The sequence below is a fragment of the Neltuma alba genome, unplaced genomic scaffold (genome assembly GCF_004799145.2).
Source record: "Neltuma alba isolate B1F8T4 unplaced genomic scaffold, ASM479914v2 tig00012088_pilon, whole genome shotgun sequence".
Taxonomy (NCBI): Eukaryota; Viridiplantae; Streptophyta; class Magnoliopsida; order Fabales; family Fabaceae; genus Neltuma; species Neltuma alba.
Genome location: NW_021636646.1, coordinates 92,221 through 113,411, shown reverse-complemented (window position 1 = coordinate 113,411; position 21,191 = coordinate 92,221). Strand labels below are relative to the sequence as shown.

Here is a 21,191-nt window from a genome sequence, read left to right as displayed (position 1 = left end):
TCGTGGCAGGATTTGCCGAGCGGATTCTCTTATTGGTGAGTGATATACTAAAAAAATATGGATTGTTGATGTAATATAATTCAAAGTTCAAGGATTGATTCGACAATTGAGATGAATTATAGAAGCTAAAAGGCATATTTTTTCAAAAAATTATAATAAATAATAGATCACGTTAATAATCAAGGTAAAAGCTGCTGGCTTTTTAAAATTGAGAGGGATGAACTGTGTTTTGAGTTATAACAGATTTTTTTTATTTTTTTTAAAGAGTTGGGAAAATTGATGGGAATACATTAGTGCAATTAAGCTAATAGTACTACCTCTAGTGTTTAATATAAGATCTCGTTTGATTTTTATTTTGATCTTAAATATATGACTCTAATCCACTTTGTATATCATATTTATATATTTTTTTAAATTAATCATTCTAATAATGGCAGTTCTAATCAATACACTTGATTAGTAAAAATATATTAAAAAAGACAATACATATTTATCACAAAAGACTAATTTAACTTATTTTCGTAACCTAGTCAAATTAGTCAACTAGTTCTTATAGTTAAAAACAGATGTAGTATTATCTTTCACCCTCTTGCTCTTCAAAACAAAACCATTGGATGTTAAAATTCCCCTTCTCTCATCTCCAAACCCGCACCTCTCACTCGCCTAAATCAAGCAGAGGGAACATCATTAGAATTTTTATATTTCATTCCTTATTGGAATATTTTCCTCCCCTCCTCTCTAACCAAACCGACCAAACACGAAACTTCGTTATTTTAAAGATGTTTGGTGCATCTTCGATTGGCTACCTCACACATGAGCAAGATTTCTTCAGCATGCAATGGAACTAATGATATTAATTGCTGGGGGAAGAGTTTTAAAACCTTTATACAAATTCCTCTTTATCTGGGTAGCCTGTTGATTAGGAAATGGGATTAGGTGCTCATTTTGATTCGGAATTGTCTATGACAGAACTGTTTTTTTTTTTAATCTTATTTTATCTTCTCAAACATGCGGATTACTAGATTTGTAGTGTTCAATAAGATTCGTAGAATGAGTCACGTTATGATTTATATATAAATAGTGCCGTACTATAAAGATAACCAACTCAAGCACTGGAGGGAGAATCATCCTGGTCTAGGCTAGACACACCCTCCGGTCATAATTTGGTCTTGCACTACTGGACAATCCGATAATTATCTATGACCCTACCGGCCGTCTTTAGGGGGAGGGTCTGTGGCTGTCGTCATTGAACTTGGTGTTCTTCTTTACATGACGTGGTCATTACCAATTACCCTTTCCACATTCACATCTCACATCTGATAAAATAATGCGATTTATTGCAAATTTTATTCTTCACTTCAATGTATGAATGAAATGACGTTGATTATATATTTAAATCCTCTGGTATTGCATAAATTCTGGTTGCGTTGTAAAACCAAGTCTTGTGTGTGTGCTGTCCGGATTGGTCAATATCTGCAACTGTGATGTCCGTCAGATTCAACGAACTTCTATACAGTGTAGTCTCGGATTATAAATAATTACGGGTGATAAAAACCAACGAACGTCATTTCCCCCGGACTGGCGGGGAGTCTTAAATTTAACAAGAGAATACGCTATAAACTGTAGTGTAGAGTTTAAAAGTTTAAATAGAAATGGCGAGTGAATATAATGGCAGGGCAGTGTCAATTCATGGGGCTATACTTGTAAAGGGGCAAAATGGAAAAGACGTAGAGGACTACTGTATATGTCCAGGAAAATGCGCCGCACAACATGTGAACTCATTAAAGTAGCCAGCTCCTATATTTTCGGCCTCCAAGCTATATCCAACCACAGAGCCTTCGCTCCGGGACAAACACATTTAATGGGAGCTATTAATCCTGGAATATGACGCCTTTACGTCCCCATCACAACAAAACTAGACTTTCAACTCCTCCGTTATATATATCTGGAATTCCAATCTGCAGAATGTTTAAATTGTTAATCAATATCTACTCGCCTATGGCGATCTCAAGACTTGCATACCACATATGTTTGTCATGCAGTGATTAATATAAGACCCATATGTATAAATTGATCTTTAGAATTCACCACTCTTTCGCCTTTTTGCTTCGGATTTGTGATGAACCTCCCTCATCAGAATTTTCCTTACTTCATGTAGAGCAACAAGCTAAGGAATGATCGATCGGGTGCTGTACGCGTCTCTTTTCCTTTTATTAGTAAATGCGAATGTTAAAATGAAGCAGAAAGAAGTGCCACGAGTAATTGAAGAACGTGAGGACTGAGGGTTTAATTAGCTGATGAGGCAATGATAAGAGAGATGGCGGGGGGGAAGTGCAATTGCGCCAATTGGGCTAATCATCATCCATTCCTGACCGCGAGTCAGCGAGGCTATTTGGAATTGGAAATATCCGAAAAGTTGAGGTTGTTTGGGGTGGGTCCTGATTATCATTGAATCTAAGGAATTTTCTTTTCTTCACTCTCTTTCTGGACCACACAGTACTCCATTGTCTAAACCGTATACAATTTGGACCTGAATCTTTCCCGAAACGGCCACTCTTGTCGGGCTCAGCTAGCTGTCACAGACTCACATTGTTGTCACAATATGAATTTGAATCCCGGCCAAAATTCAAGTCCATACTCCGTATTTATAACACAGACACATATGCCAACCTGCACGCCCTATACATAATATCCTACACTCACCCTTTTTTATATACTCAATATATTTCACCCTTATTAGCATTACCTGTGTGAGGTTAAAACTAATAGAACTCTCAGACGAAAATCTGCCTCATCCCATCTAATGTTCAAAATATATCAGTTTGTGTGTGTGAAAAACGAAAGAATGAATAGGCGCCGTGCTCAGTTAGAGCTTTAAAGAGTTTACGCCAGCTGAGGCATTATAAAATAGAAGTTGTTTTTGAGAATGATAAAGACACGCCAAGTTGCGCAGAGAAGGGGTTAGCGGCTTCCAGTAGCTAAGAAATTGAGAGGGTAGGTTTTATTAAATAGATGGGTCGTGCTCCAGAAAAGGCACGAGGCTAAACATGTGTCACCCGTAAACCTGAAGTAACAGTTTCACAGGAGACCTAATTTTGAAGCAACGATTTTCACAGGATGTTACTGATGGTGAAGGAGGAACAGAAGATATCAATATACGTCTGCACGTACTATTAACACTTTCCTTTGCTGCGTGTTTTCAACAGTATATTCTCTGCAAAGAGTTTTCAAAAGAGAAAAGGAAGGGTCAATTGATGCAAATTTGAAGAACCTGAGACTTTTGCGTGTTAATTAATTGAACTGAATTCTGGTGCACTCAGTAGTGTCCCACACAGTTGAGCTCGACGACAAATGCTTTCAAGTTCCAAGCTGTTACTATTTCAATTTGTACCCCTTGGCCAACATCATAACCGTACGTGTCACTCGTGCCCATATGGTTGGCATTTCTTCATATATATATATATCCACCGAATTCAATGAATGTGGAAAATATTTGGGCATGAATAATTAATGATGCAGATGTAAGATTATACGAAGGTGGTAGTTAATGATGACATTCATTCTTTAGATTAATCAAACATATATGTTATGCATGCCACGACCAAATTATAGCCCCTCTTGAAATCTTGCAGAGAGGAATTTTCTTAAGGAGAACTACATCCATACAAACTGAAAAATTAAAATTCTGAGGAGTAGGACGAAGGGGCGAAATGGGACTAATTAAGATACGAGTTAAAAACACCGTCGCAATTTAATGATTCTAATCTAAGCCTTCTGATTTGTTAAGGAGTGGTAAAGCCATTTTCGAAGTGGTTATTTTATTTAGCCTTAAAATAAATAGAGATGCATATTCCCGTCCTCCAGACCCCCAAAATTAATAAACTTCCGCAATGAGCAAGCTGCCCGGTTGGAATAACCTCGAATGACCCAATATATTCTCCACACGAACATGGAGAAATTCGTTTCCACGTAGCACCACCCAAAAAAAGCGAGAGAACAATTAGAACAACAAAAGCACAAAAGTTTGAAAGTATCGTCTTGAATCCACTATATCCTTTCTTTGCTCAAACTATTAGAAGAGCATGCAAATACAAATACCTATATTATCCGTTAGACAATATTAAAGCCTTATAAAAGCCTAATACACATGCTGCTAGAGAACTGATCATATATAATTACACGTTTTGCAGATCAAGCATTAGCACGTATAATATACGCATGGAAGAGGTGATATATACTGGTGCCGTTGTCAAAACACGAAGTTGAATTATATATTGACCACCCGTGATCCATCAAATATCATCCTAAATATAAGAAGGCTAAGTTTGGGTATATTCATAGGAGTTTGTAAATAATTACAGTGTCAAGTTATTGACGAAGGAACCTTTGAAACTGAGGTATCGCAGGTCGAAAGAGATCGGCGCATCATTTGTCAGAGAAGAAAGAGGAATATGCGAGACAATTGCAGAGGCGGCGGCGAAGGGAATTGAAAAGGAAAAGAGAGAAAGGGGTTAATTATAAAGGGAGAGTGGGAAGAGTGGAGGAGGGTAGTAATAAAAAGTGGGGGTGGGGAGTGAAGGGGATGCGTAAGAGTGATTAGTGACTTGTCAGGTAGTGGGAATGATCGATAATCATGGGAGTGAGTAGAAAGAATGCCTCTTGTAAGGGAGGCAGTGATTCAGACAGGCCAAGCACATATCTCACCGCTTCTCTTTATATTGCCCGTTCCTCTTGTTCAATATTCCTTTACTTCTTGCCTTTATAGACTAAACCACCCTCTCCTTCTCTCTCGCTTCTTCGTCAACCTCCTTCTCACTCGTAATTGGAGCGCTGGAAGATGCGGAACATGACAAGCTGTCCCTCCTCCCGAGGCATTGCTGCTATCGTCGGCGTCGGCCCCAAGCTCGGCCGATCAATCGCCCGCAAGTTTGCTCACGAAGGCTACACCGTTGCCATCCTCGCTCGTGACCTAGGCACTTCCCTCTCACTCTCTCTCTCTCAATTTCTTCTCGCTTTCTGTTCGATTGATGTTTGGAAACTGTGATAATTAGCGATAGTTATTTATAATGAACGGACAGGGAGGCTGTCGAGGTTCGCGGACGAGATAGCGAGGGAGGAGAAGGCACAGGTATTCGCAATACGAATCGATTGCTCCGATTCGAGAAGCGTGAGAGAGGCATTTGAAGGAGTGCTGTCTCTAGGATTTGTGGAGGTTCTTGTCTATAATGCTTACCAGCCACTTTCTTGGAACCGCACTTCCTTCCATGACGTTCGCGTCGAGTCTTTTGAGAAATCTCTCGCCGTCTCTTCCGTCGGTGCCTTCCACTGCGCTCAACAGGTATATCTCAAAGCCACTGTCAATTTCCCGTTCCGTAGAAAATTATAGTTGAACCAAATTACGATCGATTCCATCCCTTTTTTGGGGAAAAAAAATCAGTTTCCAGATCAATCATCGATAAAATAATTGTATATAATATAATTGTGGCTTGATGGAATCAATGGAAGGTGCTGCCGGGCATGGTGGAAAGGGGAAAAGGCACAATTCTCTTCACTGGCTGTTCGGCTTCTCTAAACGGCATTGCTGGTTTCTCCGAACTTTGTAAATAAAAGCCCCCCCTTTTCTCATTTGATTCGTTTGGTATTATGTATTCTATTATTCAGTAAATTAACTAGTTGGGATGGGATGCGGGAGATGAGACAGGCTGTGGGAAATTCGCTTTGAGGGCACTATCGCAGTGTCTGGCCAGGGAATTTCAACCCCAGGGAGTGCACGTAGCGCATATTATCATCGACGGTGTAGTTGGCCCACCTAGGTTCGTTCTCGTTGGTTTATCTCTATACCTTTCCCCCCTCATTCTCATCTTTTACTTGATCAGTTGCTCGTGTAACATGTATCCATTCTATCACACTCGATATATACTTTCCTGTTGTCTCACCATAAAGGATGGAATTATTTGATTCTCTTCCCAGAAGAAGAAAGCTCAGAGGTGCAAATTGATCATTAAACGGTGGGGTTTGGACATGTTATGCAGGGGACCAGCGGCTTTACAGAAAGCGTCCATTGTGGAACAGCCCGGTGGAGTAGGGGACGGCTTGATGGATCCAGACGCTCTTGCTCAGACCTACTGGCACTTGCACGTTCAGGAACGTAATGCTTGGACCCAGGAGATTGACCTCCGTTCTTCCACATCAAGATTCTTCTAGCCACTTCTTTTCCCTTCCCCGCCCATTCCCTTTCTCGGTTATTTGAGTCTCTCTTACTCAATTATATGCTCTTCCTTGATCTCAGTTATACATAGGAGTGAGAAGAGGTCAAGAGAGAAGTTTTTATTTTGTATTTTCTTAATACTTCCTCTTTTTTTTTTAATAAAAAATGTATGCATATAAATATTCACGAAGGGCTTGTTGTAAAGTTGCCGTCATTTCTGAAACGCAACCACTGAGATTTGGCATTTCACTCTAAAACATGATTAGCGAAAATTTTGTCGGTAATGGGACGACTTGTATGGGGGGAAGTGGGATATAATAGCGTGATGGGAACCTCGGAAAAGTTAGGTGTGGGGGAAGGGGCGGGATGGGGACAGGGTTGCATGGATGAAAGAAGGACTTCGTGTTCCAATGTAGGACACACAAACTCTGTGTACTTGCTTCAATCTGAAACACTTTTTTCCCTATGAGCACAGTATGAACTCCTGCTCATTCGCATGGAGATGGGAATAAAAATGTTTTCATTGGGGGACAAATGGAGAGTGAGTGGTAGCTCTCAGATAAAGGGCACTTGGGGGGAGGGGTTGACGTACGCGTGTCAGTGGCGATATTTGTCGGAGGAGCCGTTAACCATTGTAGGGCGGAGGGGCTTCACTGACAACTCAGCTACTTTGGATAACGTGATCGCGGGCTCCACCACAATGAATGTGAGTGGGTCTTGCATGATTCGGTGAAGGAGGGTGATGCTTCCATTCACAACTGAGCTTTGCTATTGCTATCATATCAGACCCAGGACGTCATGCCAGTCCCGTCTCAAAAGTTTTTATAGCACCAGGCCTCGTCTTCAGGCTCTCCCAGCCTCCCTGCCGCCCCCTTCATTCGCCTCTCGACTAATGACCGCGCTCCCTGCTGCTGCGCGTTTGCCCCTTGGAAAACAATCTTTGAACAGTTTTACTGTTCTTCCTGCTCACTGTAAAGGTTAAAGCATGTTTGCTTTTAGGTGATGACCCATGCATGGGCAAGCCTCGGTCTAGAGTGTGACTCGGTTCTATTTATTTATTTTTTTCCGCCCTGTTTTTTGTGGATCTGGGTTGTCTCCAGTGTTTTGATTTTGACCGGTGGGCATACAAAGCTTTTTTGTTTTGGTGTGCGTTTATGCGGTCTAGGACCAAAAAACAAAATTGAGGAGTAATCTAATCGGTTCTTTATGATTTGCAAATCTTGACCATCTATCCAAATGGGTATGTAATTTCAATATTTCTTCAAAAATATCATACAAATATTTTGTCTTACATAATAACTAAGTTATGCTAGTATATTAATGTTCGGCATTTTTGTTATGATATTGTCAACAATATAACTAAATCAAGTTAAAAATATTATGCTTCACAATATTGAGGGAAGATTTAAAGAAAAAAAGCTGGCCCTTTTCCTCCCAACTGTCCCACCCTTAGTCCCCCAACTACAGTCACTTCTAAGAAAAAATTGGCCCTTAGTCTGGCTTGGTTTGGTTCTTGGCTTTTTTCTCAAAACTGAACCTTTGCACACCCATACGTCAGAATAGATATAATGCGACAACTTTAATTTAAGTGCAAAATAACGAGAACCAGTAAGTCAGCCACATAGTTTAACCAAGACAACCATAGACCAACATCCGGATTAGTAGACTTCCAGTGGAAAGCTCCCGGCATTAAAGATTTGTCTAAGGACCTGCGACTAAAACCAAAAGACTTGGATACACTTACATGCATCTGAGGTCACTTCTACAGTCGGTCCATTACAAGGAAGCAACTTCCAACATACGGAAGCAGTTGTTCGCCAAAAAGAAAAAAATGGAAGCAGTGGATAAGTCCCATAAAACTAACCCGACACCAGAAAAGCAACGAACGCTCATATTCACCTATCATCAATCTAATCAGGGGACGATGAAAGCTGTGTTTTACAATCTAATAGAGTGAGACCTGTGCATTTGCATAGAACCCGAGAGTCTCAATATTGACAAGGGTAAACAGATCAACTCATAAACTACAATTCCTCCATCCAAGCATCTTGGTTCCCTGAAGGAAATGGATGCGGTGGCCTGTCTACAAGTTCTGCATTCAAAGGCCTTGAGAGCTGTATCTCAGGTTTGTGTAGGCAAGATTAGTAGCGCAGGAAGCCAGATTTCATGACCGGGGTGAAGCAATTTCATCAACACAAAACCTCAAAGGTGGGAATTCATGCTTCATTTCTTCTGACAATTCACTTTAGACTGATGAGAATTTCGTGAATAATTTGCATAAAAGGAATGAACTGGAAGTTGATAGCAGTCAACGGATTCATCCCATCCACTTGCAGATCTGAATGTTCTTGAAGATGCATTTGTTTTCCTAGCTGCTTGTCTTGTTGAAGTGGTCTCTAGAGGCTGGCGGCCAGAGATTGCTCTTCGATGTCCGTCAAGCTGCTTCACCTTTCCCATATCATAGGTACGTGATACTCTCAGTTTTGATGGTTTGGTATGACGGATTTCACAATGGCCATTGAAACCTAATAATTATCAGTGTTCAAATATAAGTAACACAAGTTACCAATAATACGGAGGGCTAAAACATAGTGACACAAGCTCCTTCACTTGCCTCCATTTGCACTCCATTTTCCCTTCTTTTGCCTCGTTGCTCTAACAAGCCTTGCCTCTGCACCACGTTGGTGCTTCTCAGAAAGCACTTTGACTCTTTCAGCTTCATGTTTCCATCTCTAAGGGGAGGAAGAATAGTACAAGTACTAAACGAAGGACTCAAAATAAAACACCTAGAACGTAGTGACTGAATACCTGTCTGTATGTTTTCAATTTATAGAGATTGCGGCCCTTAACAAGCAAAGGAAACAGTGGAGGAAATTTTTTAACCCCGTCACTCCATATGACCTCAACCTGCAGGGTCCAATGCAGAATGGGATAGAATAAGGAGTCACAATGGGAAAGCAAAAGTTAAATCTTAAAGAAGCTAAAATCAAGTAAGAGTTTCTCACCGAGAGTTTTTTAGACTCTTGGTCCAAAGACATCTTAGCACATTTATTTCAAAATTGCATGCAACTGTCCAATTATTTTGGCAATTGTTATGAGGCTAAATTACAAAAAATCATCGCATTTAGGAGTCATCAGGTATTTGTCACCTTCGTCCTGATATCTTGGATGTTAGGGGGCGTATGAGACACATTTTAGATACACTAATATCTAATATGCTTAAATGTCATCTGAGATGCTACGAAGCATTAGCAAATTTGAGAAATATCTCATTCTTTTGTTTAGGAGGGGGGGTGGTTTTCAATCCAGAATTGTTAATTGCGTAATAAGAACTTTTGATTGTCACCAAACATGGGAATCTCAAATATATCCCGGTATCTTATAACATGCCAAAGCATCTGAATGTAAGATCATAGAGTACCGAACACCTGTACGGACACAAAAGATAAAAAGAAAGGGTAAATTAACGGTGCAATGCAATAACCAGAGTTTTATCTTTCATTGTCTATTTGATTTGTTGGGATCATGGGGAATTTGAGAGAGACTAAGAGTTATATTCCAAGCGAAGGAAGCAATAGTACTGCTGCCAGCAAATAAGCTCTACCACAAAGCAAAAGATCAACTATTACCTAAAAGACAAAATATTAAAGGTGCAAATGTAGCCACATGTTCATAGTGAATTTATATACTCTAAGCCTTACTGTAAAGGTATGTTGCTGCTTTGTTGCACCATAGCTTTCCTTAACTACCCTCCCAGCAACAGTTCTCTTTCCCACATGTCTTCCTCGCTTACTGACTTTATCAAACCTGTGAAATTTATACCACTGACATAAGAAAGAATAACAAGGGTCTAAACAAAAACCTTCATATCAAACATGATGAAATAAGAGAGCTAAAAGAGTAGTACTTTTCATAAACCATCTGTCTGAACAGGACAACATCTCCCTTACACACATCACCTAGGAAAAACAAGCAGGCTATTAATCATACAAAAAATGCAAACATAAAAGTCGATGAATATATAATCGCAAAACAATTTACCAGTACAATCAATAATAAAGGATGATCTCGGATAAAGTGTATACCCACGTCCATCTTTGATCCTGAAATATCAAAGTAGACACTAAATAATACCACATTGAATGGTAAGAATTGCTTTTCTTCAGATCGAAGTCTTATGAAAATTTATAAAACTAAGTCCTATCTTCTTTGGTAAAAATCACTATCTTACTCTCTTGTTCTGTTTTTAATAAGGGGGGGAAAAAATCCAATCATTAGTATCAAGAACAAGGTGGTTAAAGGCAAGAGTCACATTTGAGGTGCTAGACCTATAAAACACCTGAGATGAAAGGTGCAAAAGGGACAGTCGACTAAACGAAGCAAGGAGCAGAGTAGCAATAGTAGTAACATTAATGCATAGAGTATGGACCAAAAACTTAGATAAATATAAATTGAAATAACCTTCATACATATAAATGTTAAACATAAGCTATTAACAAACAATAAATCACAATAAATTTACAAAAAGAATAACACATTTCAAAACACACGTATCAAGCACTACGTGACAGTCGAAACACTACCTGACACATTAAATTGTCATATCGAGCAAAGTCTATGCTTCTTAGCCAAAACAAAGTCATCAGAACCAAAATATAGAACACACAAATTTTGGTAACTCGAGCATGTTTTATCAGCGTCGTATATGTTCAAGATTACGATCACAGCTTCGACATGGAATAGAGGAAAAGGGCATTACAGACTATCAGCGCAGATAAATGTATTTGCACATCACAAGAGAAGGCTCCGGAAATTGTTAGCTAAATATCAAATCACCATACGTCTCTAATTTGCTAGAAAAATATTACCTCCAATGCTCTCTTATTCTCTCAATACAAACATCTCTATTCCCTGCCAGTCTGAGGCCATTTTTACGCAGATATGCTTTGCATTCTTTAAATTTCAGATATTTTAAATCACTTCCTTCTGGAAATGAAAAAGATGTCAAACAGAAAGAGATTCAATGATCAATAATCATTAGCCAAATTGATGCAAGTCTCGTTACTCACTTCAAGCACTAGAAGTAAATAATTAGAGGAATTCATGTGACTAAAAACTGATAGGGTAGCAGGCAGGACTGAGATGCACAAAAAGCCTCAGACGAACCTTGAAAAAGGGCAAAAACTTTGTTGGAGAGGGACTCATCATCACTGTCGTCAGAATTTTCGTCATCGTCATCCAGAGATTGTCCCTCCTCCTCGTCGTCAGCGCAGTCGTCGTCACTGATTGAGTCTTCCATGTCGTGATCATCAATTTCTTCGGAAGAAGATGAAGATAGAACAATGATGGCGCGCTTCCCCCTCGGTTCAACCATATTTGAACGTGACCAGAATCAGAACAACGAAAAGGAACTGGCCGACCATCGATGGGGAACCTTTGCTACTTTGGCAATGAAAGCAGGCACCGCCTCTCCAATCTCCGGATCTGCCCACAGGATCTGGGCCGACCTCCGGTCCACATCGTTTTCTCGGTAACAATTCAGACATTTTTTTAGACCTAAAGGTCGGCATTGTTTGCATAACAAAAAACAAAAACTTCGGGCATTCATAGTCATGAAATAAATTATAAAAACTTGGGAATCTGCAATTTGATTATATAGAAACAGATTTTAGATTCAGTAAGTGAAATTCAATAATTATATTTAAGTTGACAGGAAATAATCAGGTCATTTATAAAAAATAAACTTTTTTTTGTTTTTTTTTATGTATATGTATCTTTTTATTATCAGAGACAAAAAAAAAAAAAACATTCGAAATCTGAGACGCGCGTACTATTGTTTTACAAGAGCAATAATTACATTTAAATATTGTTTTCAGGCGACCTTAGAGGCGGTCAGACAGGTTCAGGTTTTACTTTTTAAGTTGCCCAGCCAACTCTTTAACTATTACCTCCACTTAGCTGATTATAAATTACTTAAGTATTATATTGGTCATTTTTTTAAAATTAATTTGTGTTACTTATAAATTGATATATAATCTGATATACATAAATATTTTATAAAGATCATATAATATATGTTATAATTAAATAATTTAGTAATTTTTTTAATCTTTCTAAATTAATCAATTGGATCTATCAGCAATTTGTTTTACAAAAGTAATATAATTTATGAACACACCCTCCCCGCTGCTAGCTTATCTTTTGCAGGATACTCGGATTTACCCTCTCCTTTTTGCAGGCTTTAGCGTGATTCAGTTTCAGAATCCTTTGTAGTTTGCATCAGTTTTAAAATACTTAATAGCAAGGATATTTTAGGAATAACAACACTTATTATTTATAAATCTCTAAATTACTTCCTAATCTCCTCAAATAAGTCAAGTAAAGAAGAGAGGAGTATTATGAAACAGATGCTATTATCTTTTAGGAACTCATTCTCTCCTTTTTTAACTTTAGCTAATTCTTAATCTTTTAGTTTGCTATATTGGCCGGGGAGTAACACATATGCTACCTCCGTTAATTTATAAGGACTTTTTTGACTCTTAATTTGATCCTAAAAATAATATTCTAATTCACTTTGCTTTTTATATTTATTTATTCTTTTCAAAATAGTCCTTATAGTAGTTGTACATATTAAACTTAAAGATTTTATTAAATAGTCATTCTAGCTAATATATATGATTAGCAAGGATATTCTAAGAAAGACAAGACCTATTTATAGCAAATAATTAACTCAACTAATTTTTTAATCTCTTCAAATTAGTCAACTAGATCTTATATTAAGGAGAAGAGACGGTATTAACTATTAAGGAGGAGAAACTTTCCATACTCAAATAGTACACCAAGTCCTATGTGTTCGTGTTTGGATGAGAGGGGCCCTGGACGCGAGCCGCTGGCAGTAATAGACGTAACATAAATCCAAGTGCTAACAAACACGAGGCAATCGGTGATAACAATGCTTCATAGGGATCTCAAATGAATAAGCAGTTTCAATGAACCAGCTCGCTGGAACCTCAAACAACAATGCTATTTTTGGAGAGAGTTGTGTCCTTAATGTTACGTATCAGTCTTGCCCGCGGCACCTTAAATCATAAACGGAATAACGATCTAAACGGACACATGCACTAGAGATGAATTTTCGAGGAGCCATGGATAAGGGGAGAGAGTTGGAAGAACGCATGAGAGCTGAGATGGAAGCGGAAGCGACAGAACTAGCTAGGACGAAGTTGGAGCTTCAGACAGCTAGGGAGAAGGCAATGCAATCATGGCTTGACTCTAGGCCCCTCATTGATGAACTAGAGATGCAGAAATCAAACCTCGTAGATACTAGAAAAAGGTTAGATACCAGCGTCATTCCAAGTTGGAATCTCAGCTCGAGATTATCAACATGAACATCAAATCCAAAAGAGAATACCGATTTAAGGCAGAAATCATGAGCCATGAAATCAATCACGCTTTAGATCGAGCACGCCATGAATTGGAGAGGCTTGAGATCGATATAAAGAAAGAAAGGCAAGCACAAGTCAAACTCAGACAGATTTTGCAGTTAAGGAGACAGAAACTTCAGACCTTGCAACTCACCGTTGAAGCTATATTACTCGAGTCCCATGCTCGGGAAAAATCTGATGATGAAGCCCTTCATCAGATTAAACAATTAGAAGCTCACGCTGCAGCAGTACAACTAACACATCAAGAGTACTCAGCCTTAATAAGAGCAGCTGAAGAAAGGTTTTCACAGGCAAATCAGAACGTTTCTGTTTCCATGGCCAAGAAGCTCGCAGCTGAGGCTAGGAGGGATTCAGCATTATCAAGACTGAATAAGTTGTGCCCCAGCATATCATCAAAAATGTACAGAAGAAATAAAATCAGGAAATGGGAGGATGAAACGGATGTGGAGAAAAAATGATTCCAGTAAAGATGTGGTAGCAATAACCAAAAAAACAAGTGCTTCACCAAAAACCCAGACCAAGTCTGAAGTGAAGAAACCACAACAATTCAGAAGATTAAGAAGTAATATTAAAAAGCAAGAAAAGCCAACCATAGTGCACCAAATTAGAAGATGTTTTGGACTGAAGATGAGTAGATTGAGGGGATGATATGAATCTATAAAGCACCTCTAGACAGTAATAAACCTCTTTTTCCCTCCCCCCTTCTCTGCGCCAATCGCAATGCGCCTCATTTAAATATTATCAAATATGAGGCCTACCCCTCGAACAAAATCGATAGAAGTTTAGCTTCACTGATTAATGTTCCGTGTCATAGACACCTGGTATTGCCACGAGAAAAAATATTACCATGTCCATGCTTTTTGAAACAAAATGAAGAGAAAACAACATAAGAATACAGTTCCTAGAAGGAATCAACAATTTATTCTTCCATGGTATTGGATTAGCACGTGGCTAAGATTTTTTACTAGGTATCCTAACAGTAACCAGAAAAAATACCAGCTTCCAAAACTGAAGATTTTGAAATAGGCCTTATTACAATGTACAAGAATCCATTTAACTAGCATTAGCAAGTGACAATGCCAATAAAGTCACCACATCAAAATCCCTATGAAAGCGAGAGGGATAATATCTACATGCTCGATTTGGACTCCATTCTGCTGTCAGGAGAAACATGCATGTTTTATAAAATGTATCGTACACACTTCTGTTGCTGCTGAAGAGCTCTATGCAATATTATACAAAAACTGCTTCTATTCTCATGCAACATGACTTCCAGACTGAAGAAGCCCTTGTACTTTTGGGGAGGCAAATGGGCATTAATGAGAAACTCAGGGAAAGAAGCTTACCAAGCAGTAGCTGCAACTCACCTACAAGAGGGTCCAGGTAAACCATATTACAGCGATGGGTCTAAGTATCTGGAATAGCAAACGAAACTTCCCTAAATGCGGTTATTTAGGAATACCATTCTTACTGTTTCCACTTTGACGTAGCCAGAGACAATCATGGAAGGGATTGGATTATGTGTCTTGCAATCTGAGATTTTAGCGTAAATACAAATTGCTCGGTTTTTGCAAGGGATGAATCCCCTTGACACCAATGTTAAGTCAATAGTTACACTGCGGTTTCTGTCCATCTGCAAAGAGGAAAACCATGCATGAACATTTATGAGTAAGCCATGTGCAGCTCAAAAGTACCAGATTAAAAACAGGAAGGATTCTTTGACACAAATATTCAGGGCAAGTAACTTTGGAAGTATTGTATAAATCCTAACCTAGTCACCTTTCATTGCCCTTCCCTTTTGCAATTTGCATACTAGTAGTTAGCAACTGATCAGATAAATGTTCAGATTGCCCTCTGGGACTAAGGGGTCTGTCCTGTCAACATTAAAAAAAGAGTAATAAATAAGTACTACTAAACAGCTTTGTTTTAACAATATAAAGAGGTACAACATTTACATTCACCGTCAAATTTATTCCATTATGAGACTGCACAGAATATGAAACATCAGGCTGTTGTGCATTTTTCAAGAACCGATGTTCAAGTAAAGCTAAAGCAGTTGACCGCTCTGCTGGATTTCTCTTAAAGCAGCACCTCAGGAAGTCTTTACCTTCCGATGACAATGTTTCAGGTATAGGAGGGGTATCCCTCATAACCTTAAACATAGCCGCAGCCTGCAAAAATACAATATTAAGAAGTTGATCAATGAAGGATGCTTAGATACTATACTTGAGCTAAATTTACAGCCTAAACTCTAAACAAAATTGCATAGAGATGCTTCAGGCTAGATGTAGCAATAAAGTTTGTCCAAACAAGAACAAAAGTCACGTATCATTCCCCATTATCAGACTCTCGCAATCTGAATGAGCATAAATATAACCAGGGTTAAATATGCAGTACTCAATTTTACCAATCCCATCAGAATATTTCAATAATAATGGAGGCTTTGTACTAGTGTGGAAACTGATTGAGAACATAATATGAAAGGGCAACTGAAACTTTCTTCAGGTGCTTACTCCTTCGTATTCACTCCAAGGAGGCTTCCCTGTGAGCATTTCTATGATTGTGCAACCCAAACTCCAAACGTCGACAGCTAAAGCTAGATCTGAGCTGTTGTCTTTTTGCATCACTGCTTGCATAAGCTGTTGGACAAACAAGAATCAATAAGAAATGCTACAAGATATCACAGGGTAATGTATAATAAGAATATGGTATACCTCAGGAGCCATCCAGTATGGACTTCCCTTTAAAGAAAGATCAGCTGCATGTCCAGTGAGCTGTGGAAGATAAAGATCCTATGTTACTTGAATCAATCTAATGAATAAATAAAAAAGGTAATAAATTTGCAGATTTCAACCAGGAGAAAGGAATCAAGGTTAAAAAAAACAAGAGAAGGATTTTCAAGCAATTAATTTGAGCCCTTCAGTTTAAATCTTGTTCAACTGATGATTAGTCCTTTTTTAGTAAGTCTTGATTGATAAAAAATATATATATATTAAATGCAACAACATGAAAAGCAAGAAAAAATTGTGCAATGAGATAACCATTCTCTCCATAGGATAAAGACTGAGACTCAAAAGTCTATATTCAGAGGGAAAATTTTAGTAACTCACGTGCTTGGCCATCCCAAAGTCAGCAAGCTTAACAACCCCAGTAGAATCAACAAGCAAGTTAGCCCCTTTAATGTCCCTATACAATTCCAGCAAAGATAATCATTTTCCATCCAATAAAATTTGTAGCAATATCTTGGGATTTCATGTAGTAGATGGCTCCAGATCTTATGCTATGCACCATATCAACCATATGACTGTACCTATGAATTGTTTTTTTGCTATGCAAGTAAGCCAAGCCTGAAAGAATATGACGAGTGAAACTTCGAACAACAGATTCTGTTATGGCGCCACAATGTTCACGGACATATTTGTTTATTGATCCAGGATGGACATATTCCAGATAAATATAAAACCGGTCTTCAACCTTCATGATACAACAAAAGTCAACAAAGTTAACTTTTATGGTTGTTCAAGAAATATATAACTAATTATGTGCACCTAATCATGAACAAGTAGATTGCTTACGATTTCACTGCCATAATACTGCACAATGTTTGTATGCTTCAGCTGGCTAAGAACTTTGATTTCCTGAGAGAGATAAATTAGTAAGAAAGAGCTTGAGGAATCAGAAAGCTATAAAGCTTTGATTGTGTGGATGATGATTGTAGAAGACTAAAAATAACATTTTTGCATAATTAGTTTGGGGAGGATATAAGTAAAGCCATAGTGAGCTCACGCAACCTCAAAATAAAATGCACAGGTCATGAAATACAAATCTAGATATTAGTATGTTTTCTTCATAGCTCTGACGCCTCCAACGTGGAGAATTATGCTGAATAACCAAGGACTATATCAGGGTAAACTAGCGCATTGACTTCTTCAATGAAGTACCATATTTCTGATAACGAGCAAATGTTAATCCATACTAGTGTCAATGTGAAGAAAGACAGCATATTTAATAAACTTCATACTTGCACAGTTAACAAGCAGATAGTAATGGACAACCTGCTCTAACTGTTTAATACACTCGGCGGATTTGGGGTCATCGGGAAATATTTCTACTTCCTTCATCGCACATAATGCTCCAGTTTCTCTGTCACAAAACAAAAAACTCTTTCAGTACCTAGCAAGGAAGAGAAGAGAAAAGCATAAGATGCTTTAGAAACTTCATATACCTGTTGGTAGCCACATAAACACTTCCAAACGTACCACGCCCAATTAGTTTCCCTTTCTGCCATTGGCTTTTCATCGAGGAGGACTCTAACTTAGGCACAGTGGGGGAGAATTTAGGGGATGGGGAAAGCAAGGGTGCCCCAGGAGGCAATGGTAAGGGGTGAACGTTGAGAGAGGGGGCATTGAAGTCGCGACGTGCTACTGAGGTCTCGAGAGATAACCTGGGACGTATTGGCGAGGAAGCTCCACTTCGGCTCCTGAGATTTTGGTTAGGACTTCTACCTCGTGGACTGTGATGAGGAGAAGTATCAGTAGATAATGCAGTTAAATCAAATAATGCAGGATGCGTCGTCCCTGATGATGCATCAGACGTGACCATCTCTGGTGCCGACCAATATTGACTTGGCGGGGGACACACGTAACAATATTGAACGAAATCACTATGTCTTCCATTGTTCGGGCTCACCAAGGGACTGTTCAAAGGACTAACTGGAGCACTCCAAGTTGGGACTTCAATGCGGAAGTTAACTTGATTACTTTCGCTACCACTTAGATCCTGACGCATCATCACAGATGACCCCATTTCCGCTTGCGCCTTATTCTTTTTTACGCCCGGGCTAGCAAACACACTGGGACATACTTAAGCCAAATGTTAGTAAACTCTTAGTGCTAGCAAATGCGGCAAGCAGACATTATTAGATTCACTGAGATTATTACGCATGTTTATAATCAAACGCTTTCATGGATACATAACACTATACTAAATGAGTAGTAATATCTTGGTGTCCGATCATTGCCAAGAAAATGGAAATGTCGCCTATCCGCGGATTAGGGAAAGGCCACACGAAAAAAGGAATAATCGTACAAATAGCTTTCATTAAAAATGAAAAAGAAATATGGGAACTTTTCAAATATAAATGTTGTGAGAATGAAAGAACCACGTGACAAATAAGCAGGCGAAGAAAAGCTCAATTAAGAGGCGAAAAATATTACCTCTGAATTCGAAAAACAGAGGAGACCCCGCCCATCACGCCATCAGCTCGATCGCGATCTGGTAGCCCTTTCGCAGCGCTGTTGGGTCCGGCCACATCTTTCGGGAAAGGTAAAGGGCAATCAGCGTCTATGTGGCGAGAGAGCGCCGCGTCCGGCAAGGGCAAGGGTTGAGGTGCGACGGAGGAGGAAGAAAAGGACGTTGTATTGGAACGACTAAATTGACGATCAGAGGGGGTCGTGGAATGAGCCAAGGGCACAAGAACGTCATCATCGGAATCATGCCACCTGGGAGGGGACCTGCCATCACTATCACCTATAGGCCGGAGCGTCTTGGGGCGGCTAGCCTTTTTGCCGATACCGAAAGGCCAAACGCCACCCAAACCCCGACTGGCATCTGCAGACTTCTTCTTAGGGTGGTCAACGTCGGAGGTGGAAAAAGAAGAAGAGGTAGAGGAGGATTTGAGACCATGAGAATGGGACAAGGAAAGGGAAGATAACCAACGCATAGCGATTCAAAAAAGAGAAGGGTTTTATTATAGTAAAGAAGGAACACAGAGATCGGCAGGCGGCAGAGAAGTACTGTGGAGAGAGAGAAGAATCGCCATTCGCAAAAGCGAAAGGAGAAGAACGAGGATGGATGATTATGGCATCTGAATATAATATATAGGTTTAGATGAAGAGGGAGAGGGAGAGGGAGAGGGAGAAGAAGGAATGAGTTTGTTGGGATATGTTTCTCCTTCTAGCTCTTCCTCTGTTTCTGTGTCTAGAAGAGCAACCAGAAAGCGGTTTACAACGTACTGCCCCCATGCCAGACGGGAAAGAAGACTCCATTTTGAGAGGTCAATATCTTCTCTCTCTTCCCTCCGCCCGTGTCAACCCCGAAGTCCGTCACCACCTGACAGGAAGAGGATGTCACCTTCTCATTTTTCCTTTATTTTGTTTTATATTTTTCATTCTTGCTAGAAATTAATCTTGAAATTCTGTTATTAATTCTGCTATTTTAGTTGTGGTCGTTATTCCCCCGCCACTGGCTGCGTACCTGCCTACCCGGCTACCCTTTGTCTAAACAAGAAGCCAACAAACTATATAATTATCATAAACATGCATATATGTTAAGAAGAATAGTTTAAAAAAAAAACTTAAAATTGCTAAATTCAAAAGTAGTTTTCGTTGAAGTTTTAATGAGTTTGGATAATAACAGGTTTTTTTAATTAAAATTTCTTATTTGAGATTTAATAATTTTAAATTTGTTTTTGTTGAATTTTTCTGCATGTCAGCATAGGATTCTTTTAAATAGTCATCAATCTAACTATACATTGTCTCCATTCAGATGAATATGCAAGTGATGTGCGTGCAGCGAGAGAGAGAGAGAGAGAGAGAGAGAGAGAGAGAATCCCAGTTTCAGTTTATTGGCCTGAAAGTGTGGATTAATTCCGAGATGGGCCCGCTTTTATCGCCTCATGATCACCGGGAGCCATTGAACTTAATTTTTTTTGTTTGACACATACTGTGTTACGTGATTCAAAGTCCGATAGTCATACAAGGGTCATGCCAGAGAATGATAAGCCTGATTATGCAGAATTAATGTAAACAGGTACTTAAAAGAAAGCCGTGTGCGAAGCAAAGTTTAGAATTTCACGTGTTGGACGCATTGTGAGTGCCGAATTCTTCGTGTGGAGGGATTAGCTATGTAAATACTTATAAAAGTGAACGTATGTAAATACTAATCGTTTTAATAAATTAATAAACCTTGCATGGATTAGCTACGCCACATCGCCACCACCGGCATTTATCTCCCGTGGTGGTTCAGGCTAACCCCTCCACTGAGAACACTGTGGGCCGTCGGCCTTGTCACGCCAAGAAGGGGTCATTTTTCATGGACCGGGCCAGATCAACGGTCAAACGACATGATTGGGATTTTCGTCAATCAAAAGAAAATTATGGCAAAAAAGTAAGGACCGTGCTTTTAATATAGAGTTTGACCAATCAAGGGTAGATCATATTTAGAATTACTTTTGAATACATTTTACATAAATCAAGATAAAACTCTAAATATTATAATATACGTCAAAGAGCAAGTTACTTAATGGGTGGGAAATGAAGCTTAATCGGTTGACGTGCGTTGTTTTTCTGGAATCACAAAATTAATTTAATTCGTTAATAAGAATTCAGCGTACGGAGCCATCATAATGTGGCTGTTATTCAATGAATGGCCCGCCTGCCCCCGCCAGACAGTCAGCACCAAGTAACCTTATTGGAATTTCATGGATATGTTCACACTGGCAACGGATAAAGACGCGTGATTTGTGAAAGGGAATTCAG

At 39.1% G+C, this 21,191-nt stretch overlaps 3 protein-coding genes across 12 annotated transcripts; 1 reads left to right on the top strand and 2 right to left on the bottom strand.

Annotated features, from left to right (window-relative positions):
• The first annotated feature begins 4,577 nt into the window (after positions 1–4,577).
• Positions 4,578–7,240, top strand: LOC114722252 (estradiol 17-beta-dehydrogenase 1). The gene is made up of 5 exons (XM_028908238.1): positions 4,578–4,973; positions 5,079–5,338; positions 5,506–5,599; positions 5,702–5,813; positions 6,033–7,240. The coding sequence occupies exons 1-5, from the start codon at positions 4,838–4,840 to the stop codon at positions 6,202–6,204; spliced, it is 774 nt and encodes a 257-aa protein (XP_028764071.1). The 5' UTR covers positions 4,578–4,837; the 3' UTR covers positions 6,205–7,240.
• Positions 7,241–7,797: 557 nt separating this feature from the next.
• Positions 7,798–11,768, bottom strand: LOC114722301 (zinc finger CCCH domain-containing protein 62-like). Of its 3 annotated transcripts, none has more exons than XM_028908303.1 (8): positions 11,375–11,761; positions 11,077–11,194; positions 10,250–10,311; positions 10,116–10,167; positions 9,910–10,015; positions 9,017–9,115; positions 8,823–8,940; positions 7,798–8,733 (listed from the first exon to the last, which is right to left on the bottom strand). In XM_028908303.1, the coding sequence occupies exons 1-8, from the start codon at positions 11,580–11,582 to the stop codon at positions 8,432–8,434; spliced, it is 1,065 nt and encodes a 354-aa protein (XP_028764136.1). In that variant the 5' UTR covers positions 11,583–11,761; the 3' UTR covers positions 7,798–8,431. The 3 variants fall into 3 exon arrangements, with proteins under 3 accessions (XP_028764136.1, XP_028764137.1, XP_028764138.1); XM_028908304.1 differs by having other exon boundaries at positions 11,077–11,191; XM_028908305.1 differs by lacking the exons at positions 7,798–8,733; positions 8,823–8,940 and adding an exon at positions 9,630–9,636 and having other exon boundaries at positions 9,039–9,115; positions 11,375–11,768.
• A 2,772-nt stretch (positions 11,769–14,540) lies between these two features.
• On the bottom strand, positions 14,541–19,661 carry LOC114722300 (mitogen-activated protein kinase kinase kinase 5). Of its 8 annotated transcripts, none has more exons than XR_003738147.1 (12): positions 18,870–19,661; positions 17,879–18,505; positions 17,709–17,796; positions 17,229–17,291; positions 16,964–17,127; positions 16,764–16,839; positions 16,368–16,427; positions 16,167–16,292; positions 15,609–15,824; positions 15,433–15,527; positions 15,116–15,286; positions 14,541–15,020 (listed from the first exon to the last, which is right to left on the bottom strand). XR_003738147.1 is itself a non-coding variant. In XM_028908301.1 (11 exons), exons 1-10 carry the CDS (start codon positions 19,373–19,375, stop codon positions 15,429–15,431), a joined length of 2,025 nt encoding a protein of 674 aa, XP_028764134.1. In that variant the 5' UTR covers positions 19,376–19,661; the 3' UTR covers positions 14,541–15,286; positions 15,425–15,428. The 8 variants fall into 8 exon arrangements, 4 of the variants coding, with proteins under 4 accessions (XP_028764134.1, XP_028764132.1, XP_028764133.1 ...); XR_003738146.1 differs by having other exon boundaries at positions 15,125–15,286; XR_003738148.1 differs by having other exon boundaries at positions 15,125–15,286; positions 15,615–15,824.
• Between the last annotated feature and the right edge of the window lie 1,530 nt (positions 19,662–21,191).

Coding starts and splice junctions, on each gene's coding strand:
- LOC114722252 (XM_028908238.1), top strand. CDS start 4,838: ATGCGGAACATGACAAGCTGTCCCTCCTCCCGAGGCATTGCTGCTATC. Junction 5,339..5,505: donor CCTTCCACTGCGCTCAACAG/GTATATCTCAAA, acceptor AATCAATGGAAG/GTGCTGCCGGGCATGGTGGA. Junction 5,814..6,032: donor GGTGTAGTTGGCCCACCTAG/GTTCGTTCTCGT, acceptor CATGTTATGCAG/GGGACCAGCGGCTTTACAGA.
- LOC114722300 (XM_028908299.1), bottom strand. CDS start 19,375: ATGCGTTGGTTATCTTCCCTTTCCTTGTCCCATTCTCATGGTCTCAAA. Junction 17,292..17,708: donor GTATTAAACAGTTAGAGCAG/GTTGTCCATTAC, acceptor TATCTCTCTCAG/GAAATCAAAGTTCTTAGCCA. Junction 16,428..16,763: donor ACTTTGGGATGGCCAAGCAC/GTGAGTTACTAA, acceptor TATCTTCCACAG/CTCACTGGACATGCAGCTGA.
- LOC114722301 (XM_028908303.1), bottom strand. CDS start 11,582: ATGGTTGAACCGAGGGGGAAGCGCGCCATCATTGTTCTATCTTCATCT. Junction 10,016..10,115: donor AGACAGATGGTTTATGAAAA/GTACTACTCTTT, acceptor TAAATTTCACAG/GTTTGATAAAGTCAGTAAGC. Junction 8,941..9,016: donor AATTGAAAACATACAGACAG/GTATTCAGTCAC, acceptor TCCTCCCCTTAG/AGATGGAAACATGAAGCTGA.